At 34.8% G+C, this 14121-nt stretch overlaps 2 protein-coding genes across 2 annotated transcripts; one reads left to right on the top strand and one right to left on the bottom strand.

Moving 5' to 3' along the window:
- Positions 1 to 762: 762 nt before the first annotated feature.
- On the bottom strand, positions 763 to 8819 carry LOC141719993 (disease resistance protein At4g27190-like). The gene is made up of 4 exons (XM_074522353.1): positions 6657 to 8819; positions 5663 to 5839; positions 2116 to 2436; positions 763 to 1714 (listed from the first exon to the last, which is right to left on the bottom strand). Exons 1-4 carry the CDS (start codon positions 8724 to 8726, stop codon positions 941 to 943), a joined length of 3342 nt encoding a protein of 1113 aa, XP_074378454.1. The 5' UTR covers positions 8727 to 8819; the 3' UTR covers positions 763 to 940.
- A 165-nt stretch (positions 8820 to 8984) lies between these two features.
- LOC141721488 (uncharacterized) lies at positions 8985 to 11130 on the top strand. The gene is made up of 2 exons (XM_074524433.1): positions 8985 to 10623; positions 10950 to 11130. The coding sequence occupies exons 1-2, from the start codon at positions 9381 to 9383 to the stop codon at positions 10982 to 10984; spliced, it is 1278 nt and encodes a 425-aa protein (XP_074380534.1). The 5' UTR covers positions 8985 to 9380; the 3' UTR covers positions 10985 to 11130.
- Positions 11131 to 14121: the final 2991 nt, after the last annotated feature.

The raw sequence follows: 14121 nt of genomic DNA, 5'->3' as shown, positions 1-14121 counted from the left end.
CACTTCCAGTATTCTCAACCTGTCCACGCACCCTCTCATCATGAGCTTTTAGTGACCCAATCACCTCTTCCACAGTCATCTTCCCAAGATCACCGAATTGTTCGATGGCAGATGTTATCTGCAGAAACCTATTTGGCATAGCTCTCAGCACTTTCTTTACCACGTACGACTCAGCCATGCTGTCGCCCAAAGCACGAATATTGGTCACAAGACCATTCAATTTCATACAAAAGTCATCTAGAGAATCAGAATCTTTCATGTTCATCGATTCAAATTCTGATCTCAAGGTTTGGACTTTCGCTTGTTTCACGCGGTCTGCACCCTGGCACAAAACCTTCACTGCCTCCCAGGCATCTTTTGCTGTCTCTTTCTCCGCGATTGACAGCAACACATCCTCCGGTATGCTTTGATAAATAGCAGCTAATGCCATATTATCCTTCCTATTATCAACGGCAGCTTTTGAACCTTTTGGATCCACAGCCTCCCAGATTCCATGAGCCTGCATGTTAGCCTTCATCTTCAACGCCCACGCCGTATAGTTTCCTCTGTTTAGCATGGGGTATGTCAAGCCCACAGTACCCTCCTTGCTCTTATCTGTTTCCATAGTCGATGGTCTTGGCATACACTTGGGCATCCACTACGTAAAACGATGCTCTGATACCACAGTGTTGGGAAATCAAAGCTACAAAACTGTATATCACACAACTCGCATGTGAAAAAAACAGAGTAAAAGCTGATACACAAAACGGCTTAACTTGATTATTATGCGAAGCAATACATATAGGAAACTGACAACCAAAGATTAGCTAAAAACTAGGATGATGGGAAAACAACTTTCCTAAAACAAATAAACTACCCGAATAAAACGATGTCACTGCTCATACAAAAACGCACAGCATCTCTGAGGACTTATTCAAACTGATGACATGGGCTGCAGACATTAAATCAACGGACATAAACAAATAGATACCAAGTTTAGATTATTCCAACAGCAGTTAGATACATGTAATTCTTCAAGCTCTTGGATTTGTTGAAACACCGAGCACGTAAAAAGAACAGAGAGTCCACACCCAACAATTTTCACTTTCTTTAGAGCCGGCATATAGCACTCGAAAGTTGCACCGCAGAACATACTTTTGAACTTCGGTAAGCCATCAAGAAAAACTGTAGAGACTTGATTAAGTGTGATAATCTTGTCGCTCGTATTTAGAGTTTCATCACCCCTCGCATACTCAAAGATGCCTTCCAACAATCCGCAATCAGAAACTATTAATTTTTTCAGTTGCTTGAGATTTTTGAAGATAGAGCGGGTGAAAAGAGTGTTAGATAACCCACAAAGATGAACTTTCACTTTCTTTATAACCGGCATGTCGAACTCATAATTCGCATTATGGAAAAAACTTTTGAGCTTCGGCAATCCTGAAAGATTAACTGCTTTCAGCTGGGAGAGTGTGATAGTCTTGTTGCAAGTTTCATCCCCCCTTACGTCCTCAACAGTGTTCTCCAACAATTCACAATTTTTTACTTTTAATTTTTTGAGTTGGAAATTTCTGAACATAGAGAATGTAAAAAGAGTTGAGAGTCCACAGTTTTTAACCTCCACTTCCTTTAAAGCCGGCAAATGGAACTCGAAATCCGCACCATGAAAAAGCCTTTTGAGACCAGGAAAGTCTTTAAGATGAATTGACTTGAGTTGAGGGAGTATAAGTAAATCCTACAAAAATCAATGTGACGTCAACTTGGCTATAATAAAGATAGCAGATAGTGCAGAATATGAATAATTCAAATATGAATTATTTATAAGAATATGAATTGACTTGAGTTGAGGTACATATGAATAATTCAAATGCTCCTTGATAATAGAATATGTATATAGTATTAAATAGTAAGAAGTAACAATTTATAAGATGACTATGCAAAATATTTGAAACTGTTAGAACTTTAATTCCAAAATATATAATTTTCCTTGTATGTGTAAGACATAGTTAGTTCAGAATCTTAACTGAAATGATACTCCCACTTCCAACCATTTCTTTATATTTTTCTTTAGCATGAACATCAAGGTTTTGTCAAAATATGAAATTGAGTCATTTAGCAATACATCTTTATATGTACCTGGCAAGAAATTACTTGTTGACCTGCCTCGATAATATCTGTCATCTTCTCACAGTCCCATACACGCAATCCCTTGAGGTGCTTAAGAGCAGTTGCAACAGAAAGTGGGAACATGGCTACGTCTATGTATTCCAGATTATTAAGCCTATGCAACATGGCCTCTGGGATCACAATTTCCAGTTCGTCACACCAACGTACATCAAGACGTTTTAGTTGGGAAAAGGAGGATAAAGTGTCACTATTAAAGCAGTCAATTCCCCAAATAACACTTGTGTTTCGCATGTGCCAGATCATCAGTTCTTCTAAGGAAGGGAAGGCCACCTTCATCATATAACTAAAGAATTAGTACAAACGAGCTCTGCTTCTTGTTTACTGAAATAATATTTTTCATGGACCCTGTACATAATTCTAATATTCAATTTTTTGGACTAAAATATTCTACAACTATTTTTTAAAAAGCTTTTAAATAATTTGTATGTTGTCATATACAGTAGAATCTCGATAAATGAATACCTTTGGGACCAAAAAAAATATTCATTTGGCGAGATTATTTATTTATCGATTAATGAATATAATATTTATTTATCGATAAATGAATAATAATTGATTTAGATGATATTTTTAGACTTTTTTTTGTAATTATATCATTTTGTATATATTAAGTTCAAATTTACGTGGTAGTTATAACTTTTATGCAAACTTTAATTACATTCATATTTTTAGAATTCTAGATTAGTTGTATATGCATGCATGGAGTAGATAAAGTGCACCGTACCATGTATTGAGACTACATAGTTAGAATTAAGATGTCTACTCAATACCTCATACCAAGTTATATATAATTTTAAATTCTCACTGTATCTTTATAACACAATCATATTACTATTTTGGTGTTCAATCTACTATAATGGCTTCCAACGAGCAAGCAAAACCAGTAACAAAAATTACTTTAACAGATCAGATAAGGAGAGTCATGTGTGAGCATAAGAAGGAGCATCCAAGTATTAGCCAAAAAGATAGGCAAGCATGGGTGAAAGAAAAATTTGATTTGGTTACTAGCCAAACCACAATATCAAATACTCTCAAAAGATCGTCGGAATATTTGTCCGATGAGATGAAAAATAGCAATGTTAAGAGGCACAAGTCAACTAAATACTTTATATGAATGGTTTCTTCAAAGACAAGAGAAGGTGAATATGTCAGGAGAAATGATCCAGGGTAAAGCAAAAGAGTTTATGCAGAAAATGTATGGAGAAACAAACTCAGAATTTAGCTTTTCTAGTGGATGGCATGAACGTTTTAAGACAAGATATTCAATCAAGTCTTACCGACGATTTGGTGAGAGTGGTTCAGTTAACATGGAGGATATTGCAAATGCTTTACCCGAGATACAGTCAAAACTAGACCAATTCAACCTTAAAGATATATACAATATGGATGAAACCGGATTGTTTTATCGGTTGGAGGCTGACCATTCACTTGCCACGAAGCAGCTTGAAGGGTGGAAGAAAGATAAGGAGAGAATCACTATTGCTGTTTGTTGTAACGGTGACGGGTCTGATAAAGTGCCTCTTTGGGTTATTGGTAAGTATGCAAAACCTAGATGCTTTAAGAATGTGAATATGAATAATCTTAATTGCGAGTATCGATTTAATAAGAAAGCTTGGATGACTCGTTTGCTTTTTCAAGAATATTGTCATTTGTTTGACAAGAGAATGAATGGTAGAAAGGTTCTCTTGCTAGTAGACAATTGTCCGGCACATCCAAAGATTGTTGAAGGCTTGAGAAATGTGGAGTTATATTTTTTGCCCCCTAACACAACTTCTAAAATTCAACCATGTGATGCCAGGATTATTAGAGCATTCAAAGTTCATTATCGACGTATTTCTATTCTAGCATTTTGCAGATGCTTGAGGCTGACTCACCAAATCTTGAAAAAATAAATATTTTGGATGCTATTAATTTTGCTACCATGGCTTAGAGTTTTGATGTGACAACAAAAATAATAGCAAACTGTTTTCGCCACTGTAAAATTCGATCAGAAGAAGTTGATGTTCCTGAAGTAGATAATGGTCAGCTAGAACAAGAGATCCAATATTTAACTAAACTCCTTTCTAAATTGAACTATAGAAATGTGATGAATGTTGAACATCTTCTGAACTATCCTGAAGAGAATAATGCAGTTATGGATTCTCCTACGGACGAAGAAATCATTGAAGCTGTACTAAATGATGAGGCAAATGATCCCGAACCCGATGATAGCATCACTATACCACAAGTATCCTCAAGAGAAGTTTTTCAAGCTATTGTCACTATAAAAAACTACCTGCTGCAACATGATCAAAATATTTCAGAAGTGGTGCATGCTTTACACAAAATCAAGGATCAGATGCATTTTGGGGAGGAAAGAAACAATCAACTTTGGAGGCATTTTTCGAAAAAATATGACTTATTAATGTGTTTGAAAATTAGTCATTGAATGAAATGTATTCATGATATATTATATAAATAAAAATATATTATTTGAAATATAATGATTATTCATTTATATTTACACATAGGGCCTATAAAGACTTCATTTGTATTTATTCGTTAATGCATTAAGCAAAATTATTCGTTAAGCTCATTGGACCAAGTTGGGACCGAAAAAATTTATTTATTAGACGAGGTTATTCATTTATCGAACATTCATTTATCGAGGTTCTACTGTACTACATGTTTATTAATCTATGTTTAAATATTTAATTTTTCTAAATAAAAATTATTTCCCCAAATAGCACTTGTGTTTGGCAATCTCGAGATAGTCAGTTCTTTTAAGGAAGGGAATGCCACCTGCATCATATAACTAAAGAATTTGTTTACTGAAATAATATTTTTCATCGACCTGTACATATTTCTAATATTCAATTTTTTTGATTAAAAAGTTTTAAAACTATTTTTTAAGAAGCTTTCAAGTAAATTTTTTTGCAGTTATATACGACATGTTTATTAATCTACTTTTAAATATTTAATTTTTCTGAATAAAAATTATCAATATTTTGAATATTAGTTTACTTTTGCTCGTTTAAACTTAGTTGTGTCGTAGTTCTAATTTTATTAATAATATTATAAAAATTAGGAATTTATAAACGTATATTTTCACAATAGATAACTTTAAATTATAATAATAATAAATTTTAAATTCCGACGCCTAAAAACTTATATATACTCTATAAAAATGAACATCTAACTAATAAATATGAGTATTATTTATACAATCATTTGATTTTTTTTAAATGGTCCTGTTATAAAGAAAAAACTCAACAAATTTTAAAAAACAAAAAACTCAATAAATTTTAAAGTAAGAAAAGCTTACCCTTCCACCAAAAAAAGAATGATATTGAGATGGAGTAGAGTGCATATCTTCTTTTACAGCTTAGAAGCTTGGTAGTTCCCCCATATATGGTATCCTTATAGTCATTTTTTTTAATTTGGAGAAATTTATGACTTCTCCATTACTTGTGGTGTCATTCAATATGATGGCTTTCAGACATTCACAATTACTTACCTTTAGCTGTTGCAGTTGTACCAGACTTCTTGCAATTTTGTTGCAGAAGAGGTATTTCAATTTAGAGCATTGAGTAATACTCAAAATGGTAAGTTTGGAGAAACATGTTGCCTCATTTTGAAGATGCACCATATCACAACCAGAAATGTAAAGTTCCTCCAAGGAAGGGAATGCAACCTGCATCATTACAAATGTGTTTTGATATTTGTTTTTTATTCACTGCATCCCCTGAATTTACAGGTACACACCTTTGGTTGCTATAAAGACCAATGTACCCTAGTTTATATCATCATCCCAAACTTATTCATATGTTTCACAAGGCTATTTTTGGTGTAGACACTAAAAAATTATTAGTATATTCCACAAAGCTATTTTTGGTCTAGACACTAAAAAGGGTGTGCACCTAAACTATGTTGTGCACATATCACCTTACTTTATTTATTAGCAAAACTCATGTTATTTTATTTTTTACGTTTTTTTAAAAAAAATTAATAGCATGTGTGACTCTTATCCTAAATAATTTAAGTTCAAAATTCCATCCAATGTAATATTACCTAAACACTGAAAAATGTATGAAATAATGTCATATTTATAGTTATTTTCATTCATATTATGGGCCAATTAAATTTAAAAATAAGAACTAAATTTTAAAAATAAATTCATAACAAAAAAACTTTATAATTAGTAAATTTTAATTTTAAATTCTTGAATTTTATAATTTACTGTGGTGATGCAGAATTTTATTTTCAAGAACAAATATTTTTGAGAACAGAAATAAAAAATTTTGTATTTGATATAAAGTAATAATAATTGCATTAAAAATTGCTATGTAGTTATTTTTGTAATCTTTTTAGAAAGGAAAGAAAGCATACCATTTGATCAAAAAGTGGTTGATGTTGAGAAAAGTTGTCCATTGCTGATGTTGAGAAAAGTTGTCCATTGTTGATGTTGAACCAGGTGCATGCATTTTTTTCTTTTCCGCTTAAAAGCTTACTAGTCTTCCCACATTCTTTATCTTCATTAATCTTAATTTAGGGAATTCAATGATCTCTCTATCACTTGTACCGTCATTCATTATGATGGCTTCCATAGAGTTACAGTTTCTCACACTGAGGTGTTGCAGCTGTACCAGACCTTTTGCAATGTTGTTGCAGAAGAGGTATTTTAATTTAGAGCAGCTTCTAATCTCTAAAATGGTAAGTTTAGAGAAACATGTTGCCTCATTATGGATCTCGTCATGTGATATACTTGCTAGATACCCCATGCCACATTCCTCAATGGACAGTCCTGTCAAGTCTTCAAATGCTTTTAAGCGGCCTTTGCAAATGCTACTCACTTCAATACTGCTTCTAACCAATATCACTTCTTCAGCCCTCGCCATCAAACCTTCCCAGGGTTGCCAGTGATTGCCATAAAGTTCAATACACCTCCCTACTCGTGGAAGAAGTAGAACTTTCACACCTACTGTAAGTTCATGATATATTCTAAATTTGATCGACCTCCATGACTCACCCACACATATATTGTATCTATCTAAATTAGAAAATATATTTCTACCTTGAAAAGTATCATCATCATCGAAATGAAATTGTAAACTTCTGAGATCAGTCAGTTTACTAATCTCCATCACTACCGAATGATAGTCTTCAGGAGGGTCAGTCATGATTCCCTTTGATATGTTTAACTCTTTCAGACAGGCTAGACTAGATCTGACACTTGACCGCATTGTAAATTTTCTCGGTTGTTGGATCTCTAGCTTTTGAAGATATTCCAGGTTTGCTACATCCAGCGGCCTTGGGAGTTTACCCTCATAAATCCAAAGAGATTCTAGTTTTTTGGGAAAAAGAGTGACATCTGTCTTACTTATGTCACACTTTATTAAACTAAGGGTCCGGAGATTATCCAAGGATTGAAGAGAGAACTTCTCCAAAGATATGTTCACATTTTGTAGCATCAGAGATCTGAGATTGGCAAACATTATGAAAAAGCCACCTAAGAACTGTTGTGGATGGTTGTTGCTCTGTAGCCACAAGGTATGCAGGTCTGGGCATATGAGATCCTCCTTGAAATGAACATCATGAGTCTCCGCATCTAAACGTAAAAAATTTCCAGTACAACAACCGGCATTAGAAGGAAAATACAGTGAGTTGCATTTTTCGTGTAAAAATGCATACTGTGAATCTGTAGAAGCCACCAATCTTGCTACATCTCTAATGATATCATGAACTTTAGTTTCATTATCTCTTCCAGAGTCCACCAGCAAAGAAGATGTCTTGAGAGACTCAACCATAGCAAGTATTCGCAACTCTCCATCAGGTATAAGTTGTGATCCTGTTGCTAACACGATCAGCATCTTCATGTCAATGTTAGCATCTTCGGGAAACATGGAGCACAAAAAAAGACATAACTTTGCATCATCATGTTCCAAATAATCAATACTCAGTTTGATACCCGCATATACTTCTGAACGTACTCCAGGAATTTCTTTAAATTTGCCTTTTTGAAGTTGATCATATGCATGGTCCCACCAACTGGGACGCTTGCCTTTTAGTGCTTTGCCAACTGCAAAAATGAGTAAAGGTAATTGACCACACTCATCACACACTTTCTGTACCAAGGATTCATCCGGTAAAGAGTTGATTGTATCAGGACCAACAGTGTCCATAAACAGATGCAAAGCTTCATCAGGAGTCAAGGTTTCGATCTTGACAGGATTCTGGCATCCGTTAACCTCGCATACACATTTATCTCGAGATGTAAAGAGGAGTTTAGAACCCTGGGAACTATTGCCATCGCCAAATGAAGCCCCAATAATATCCGCTAAACGAATCTCTGTCCAAACATCGTCAAATATAAGGAGAGTCTTACCCCCATTCCTTAAACTGTTTTCCAGCTGAGAAGCTCTATGTTCCACATCATCTTGCCGCTCCAGTTTGCAATCTAGACGGGCAGCAATCTGGTCTTGTAACTTTAATTCGTCCTTGTTCTCATTACCCACATTTACTCTTACCACCTTGTCAAAAATCTTGTCATTGATGGCATCTTCCCAAATTTTTTCCATCATTCAAGTTTTTCCCACTCCTGCCATTCCATAGATGCCATTGAAAATATATTGAGCAATGAAAATGTGCCTAGTGCAGCAGTCAACATAGTTCAGAAATGTGCAAATCAAATACAAAAGAAACTACTCATAGCTTACCAAAATAGGAAAGTCAAAATTAGTTAGTAAAGTCAATAGTTAGTTAGTAAGATTTGTATTTTGTATTATTTTATATCAAGTATATATAGACCATCTAAACATTGATTGTAAAAAGATTCGATTTAGTGAAATCATAACAAACTTTTCTTTTCTCTCACATCTCTTTTTATCCTTCTCTCTTGTCTCTCTCTCTACTCTCTCAAATGATCTGCAACTGTTCTTGTGTTTATGATGGAGTTTAGTGTAGATACAGGATAGATTCGAGATGCTCGTAGTTTTCATGGTATCAGAGCTGCTGAAAGTTTTGATTCAAAGCTTGCGATCACTACGTCGAGCACGATCTTGATACTTTCAGCGATCTACAGGTTTTTCTTCATAATTCCGCATCGTTTTTTGATCATTCTTGATCGTAATCGTATAGTTGTTTACATACTTGTGTTCTTGGTTAAGAGTTTGTGATTAAGAACCGATAGTTTGATTGTTTCTTGCTTAAGAGTGTATGGATTAATCTGTTTGAGTATGTTAAATCAAAATTTGGGAAGATCTACTCATGTTACGTATGCTAATATGGTTACGGGCAATATAGATCATCAGAATCATGATAATAGTGCAGAGAATGGTTCTAGGTCACAGAATATCAATGATGAGATTTCTGTTGAATCGAATCTTCATCCACTATATCTTCAGAATATAGATCATCCAGGTTTAGTTCTTATTTCAAAGAAGTTAACTGGAACAGATAACTTTGGACCTTGGAAACGATCTATCACTATTGCTTTATCAGCTAAAAACAAGATCGGTATTGTCAATGGCACATATGCTAAGCCTGAAGAAAATTCGCCTTTAAGATCACAATGGGACAGGGTAAACGATATGGTTATAAGTTGGATTCTAAACACCGTCTCAGATGAAATTAGTAATGGCATGGATTTTGTTACATCTGCTCAAGAAATGTGGACTGAATTACATGATCAGTTTTCTAGTATAAATGGCCACAGAGTTTATCAGGTGTTGAGAGAAATACATGCTCTTGAACAAGGTGATAAATCTGTAGAGATTTATTTTCACAAGTTGAAAAATCTTTGGGATGAATATGCAGCTCTGGAATCTGTTATTGCCTGTAAATGTGGTTGTAAATGTGGTTCTTATAAGCTGATTGAGGACAGAGAACAGAGAAAGAAGTTGCTTCAGTTCTTAATGGGGTTAAATGATAGTTATGCAGTGGCTAGAGGTCAGATTTTGATGATGACTCCTTTACCTACTATATCTCAGGCTTTTTCTCTTATTAAGCAGGATGAGAAACAGAAACAAGGATATCATACATCTGTACCTTTCATTGGTAATGTCAGTGACACATCTAAGGCTGGTAACAATGTCTCTAAGGGTTCTGGTGTCACTCAAGGACAAAAATCAACTTTGAAGTGCACTTATTGTAACAGGGAAGGTCACGCCAGGGAGTTTTGTTACAAACTAGTTGGTTATCCAGATAAGAAAAAGGGAAAATCTAAACAGGCTGCTCAAAACACCGGTTTTAGACCTTTATCTCAAAATGCTGTTGTGAATCATGTTGACACTTTGTCACAGAATGTGAATGCAGGTCCCAATGCTATTAGTCAAAAACAATCAGCTCAATCAGGATCTGCTCCTTCTCTTGAACAATTACATAATCAAATCTCTCATATGAATCAAATGATGATTCTCATGATGAACAAAAAAGGCAATTTCAATTCTCCTGAAGATCAAGTTTCATCATCTATGGCAGGTATGGCTTATTGTCTTCAAGCCTCTGTCAGTAATAGTAATTGGCCATCTATATGGATCATTGATACAGGTGCTTCTAATCACATGTGTTGCAATAGTAGTCTTTTTAGTCATCTCACTTCTTTATCTAAACCCTTCAAGGTGACATTACCAAATAAACACATCATAGACATTCATCAGATTGGTAATGTTCAACTCAATTCTCACATCATTTTAACAAATGTTCTATTTGTTCCAGATTTTAGTTGTAATCTTCTTTCAATTTCTAAATTGACACAAGATACTGGCTGTATTGTCAATTTTTCTTCAACTCATTGTGTCTTTCAGGACCAGATTCAGCAGAAAGTTCTAGCTACTGGTGAGCATTCTGCTGGTTTGTATTACCTCAATTCTTCTCATCTTTCAACTTCTCCAAGTATCTCTTCCAATGCTGGCACTGTGGCTTCTGTCAATGCTATGCAATTTCAATCAATTTCTGATGTATCTAGACTATGGCATGTTAGGCTAGGACATCCATCTGATGTTGTTATGAAGCATATAGCTGATATTAAAACTCTCTCTTGTAATGAGGATTGTCCTATTTGTCCATTTTCTAAACAATGTAAATTGTCTTTTCCTAAGCAAAGTAAATCTCATTCTTCTGCTGTTTTTGACTTGATACATATGGATGTGTGGGGGCCTTATGGCACTTCTACTATCACAGGTGCTAAGTATTTCTTAACACTAGTTGATGATCATACCAGGGCCACCTGGATTTTCTTAATGCCAAATAAGCAACATGTGCTTACTATTTTCAGAAATTTTCATGCTTATACCATTAGTCAGTTTAATATTCCTATTAAAGCTATTAGAACTGATAATGGGAGTGAATTTTTCAATTCTTCTTTTAATGATTTCTTGGCCAATCTTGGCATTATTCATCAATCTTCTTGCCCTTACACTCCTCAACAAAACTCTAGGGTAGAAAGAAAACATAGACATTTGTTGGAAATGTCTAGAGCTTTAAGATTTCAATCAGGTCTACCTTTAAAATTTTGGGGGGACTGTGTTTTAACTGCAGCCTATCTTATAAATAGGTTACCAACTCCTATACTTCAGTATAAAACTCCTTATGAACTTTTGCATCACAAGCCTCCTGATTATTCACAATTAAGGTCATTTGGTTGCTTATGTTATGCTTCAGTTCATGATCACGATAAATTTTCAACTAGGGCTATCAAATCCATTTTTCTGGGATATCCTTCTCATCAGAAAGGTTATAAATTGTACAATCTGGAAACTCGCTCTTTGTTTACCAGTAGACATGTCATTTTCCATGAGAATTGCTTTCCATATCAAAATTCTTCAAAACCTGCAGATTATGCTTCAAATTTTTTAGATTGGTTAACATATAATCAATCTTCTCCTTTTATAAATAATGTTCCTCATAGTTCAAGTCCAGACTTGACTTTACCTGAGGTTACAGATACTGGATCACTTCCTGATAATCACATTGATGAGCCAATTTCTATTGTTGAACCAAGTTCTAATTCACCTAATCATAGAACTACTGAGAGTGTTCCTCATAATTCTTCAATTACTGAAGTTCCTACCAGACAATCTACTAGAGTTAGTCACAAGCCAAAATGGATGACTGATTATCATATTTCCACCATCAATAAGTCAAAGGTGCATTTAGCTAATGCTTTATTATCCACACCTGTTGTTTCTGAACCACAATATTTCTTTCAAGCTGTTCAACATCCAGAATGGATTGAGGCAATGCAAAAGGAATTGCATGCTCTAGAACAGAATAATACTTGGCAATTAGTACCTCTGCCACCTGGTAAAAGGACAGTTGGCTGTAAATGGGTTTACAGGATCAAATATCATTCTGATGGCACCATTGATAGATACAAAGCCAGATTAGTGGCAAAAGGCTACACACAATCTGAAGGCATAGATTTTCATGACACTTTTGCTCCAGTGGCAAAAATGGTAACCATTAGAACTCTCTTAGTTGTAGCTGCTGCAAAAGGCTGGATTGTTGAGCAACTGGATGTCAATAATGCATTTCTCCATGGAGATTTGCATGAAGAGGTTTACATGACTCTTCCTCAAGGTTACATTCAAAATTCTGGTATACCTAACCTTGTTTGCAGATTGATAAAATCCATTTATGGCTTAAGGCAAGCATCAAGATGCTGGTTTGAAAAGTTGGCTACTAGTTTACTGCAGGCTGGTTATGTTCAATCCAAAACTGATCATTCCATGTTCACTTACACTAAAGATGATATTTTTCTAGTGACGGTGATTTATGTTGATGATATCTTGATTTATGGCAATAATCAAAAAGGTATTCAGGCACTGAAACACTTGTTGGATGTTCAATTTAGCATCAAAGATCTAGGAAGTATCAAATACTATCTTGGTCTGGAAATCATCAGGAATAAGGAAGGTATTTTTGTTACTCAACAAAAATTTATTCAAGATATGTTGGCTTCTGTTGATATGGTGGATTGTAAGCCCTTATCAGTTCCCATTGATCCTCATTTGAAACTGTTTGACAGTTCTAAGTCTGGTTGCTTACTTGATAATCCTTCCCTGTATAGAGCACTAGTTGGAAAATTGTTATATCTAAATTCTTGCAGACCTGACATCAGTTTTTCTGTTCAAATGTTGAGTCAATATCTACATGCTCCCAGAAAGAAACATATGGATGCTTTAACTAGAGTACTCAGGTATTTGAAATGGACTGTTAGACATGGTCTCTTCTTTCCGGCTAACAATTCTCTTCAATTATCAATTTATAGTGATAGTGATTGGGCAGGGGATGCAAATGATAGAAAGTCAGTTGGTGCTTATTGTTTACTTCTTGGAAATGTAGCTGTTTCTTGGCGTTCTAAAAAGCAAAATGTTACTTCAAGGAGTTCTGCAGAAGCTGAATATCGAGCTGTTGCAGATGCCCCATGTGAAGTCATTTGGTTTCTGAATTTTTTGGCTGAACTCAATATCAAAGTTTCAGCACCTGTGCCTTTGTATTGTGATAATAAAGCTGCAGTTGACTTAACAGCTAATCCAGTTTATCATGCTCGTACAAAGCATATAGAACTAGATTGTCATTTCATTAGAGAAAAAATCAAGTTGGGTATTGTTCAGGTGCTTCAGATTCCTACTTTACAGAATACTGCAGACATACTCACTAAGGGACTTGGCAAGGTTATACATTGGTCTTGTGCATCCAAATTAGGAATTCTCACTTTTGGCTCCATTCCCATTTGTGGGGGGGATATTGTGGCATCTGTCACTAGGGGGACTGAAAATATATTGAGCAATGAAAATGTGCCTAGTGCAGCAGTCAACATAGTTCAGAAATGTGCAAATCAAATACAAAAGAAACTACTCATAGCTTACCAAAATAGGAAAGTCAAAATTAGTTAGTAAAGTCAATAGTTAGTTAGTAAGATTTGTATTTTGTATTATTTTATATCAAGTATATATAGACCATCTAAACATTGAT

This window comes from Apium graveolens, chromosome 4 (assembly GCF_009905375.1).
Source record: "Apium graveolens cultivar Ventura chromosome 4, ASM990537v1, whole genome shotgun sequence".
Lineage (NCBI taxonomy): Eukaryota > Viridiplantae > Streptophyta > Magnoliopsida > Apiales > Apiaceae > Apium > Apium graveolens.
The sequence above is the reverse complement of the archived record's forward strand: the minus strand, read 5'-3'. Positions and strand labels throughout refer to the sequence as shown.

Excerpts from the sequence above, each read along its gene's own strand:
- LOC141719993 (XM_074522353.1), bottom strand. The coding sequence starts at position 8,726 with ATGATGGAAAAAATTTGGGAAGATGCCATCAATGACAAGATTTTTGAC. Across the intron at positions 5,840-6,656 it reads TAAAGAATGTGGGAAGACTA|GTTGCATTCCCTTCCTTGGA; the intron begins GTAAGCTTTTAA and ends GTAATGATGCAG. Across the intron at positions 1,715-2,115 it reads AACAAGTAATTTCTTGCCAG|GATTTACTTATACTCCCTCA; the intron begins GTACATATAAAG and ends TGATTTTTGTAG.
- LOC141721488 (XM_074524433.1), top strand. The coding sequence starts at position 9,381 with ATGTTAAATCAAAATTTGGGAAGATCTACTCATGTTACGTATGCTAAT. Across the intron at positions 10,624-10,949 it reads AGTTTCATCATCTATGGCAG|GACCAGATTCAGCAGAAAGT; the intron begins GTATGGCTTATT and ends TGTGTCTTTCAG.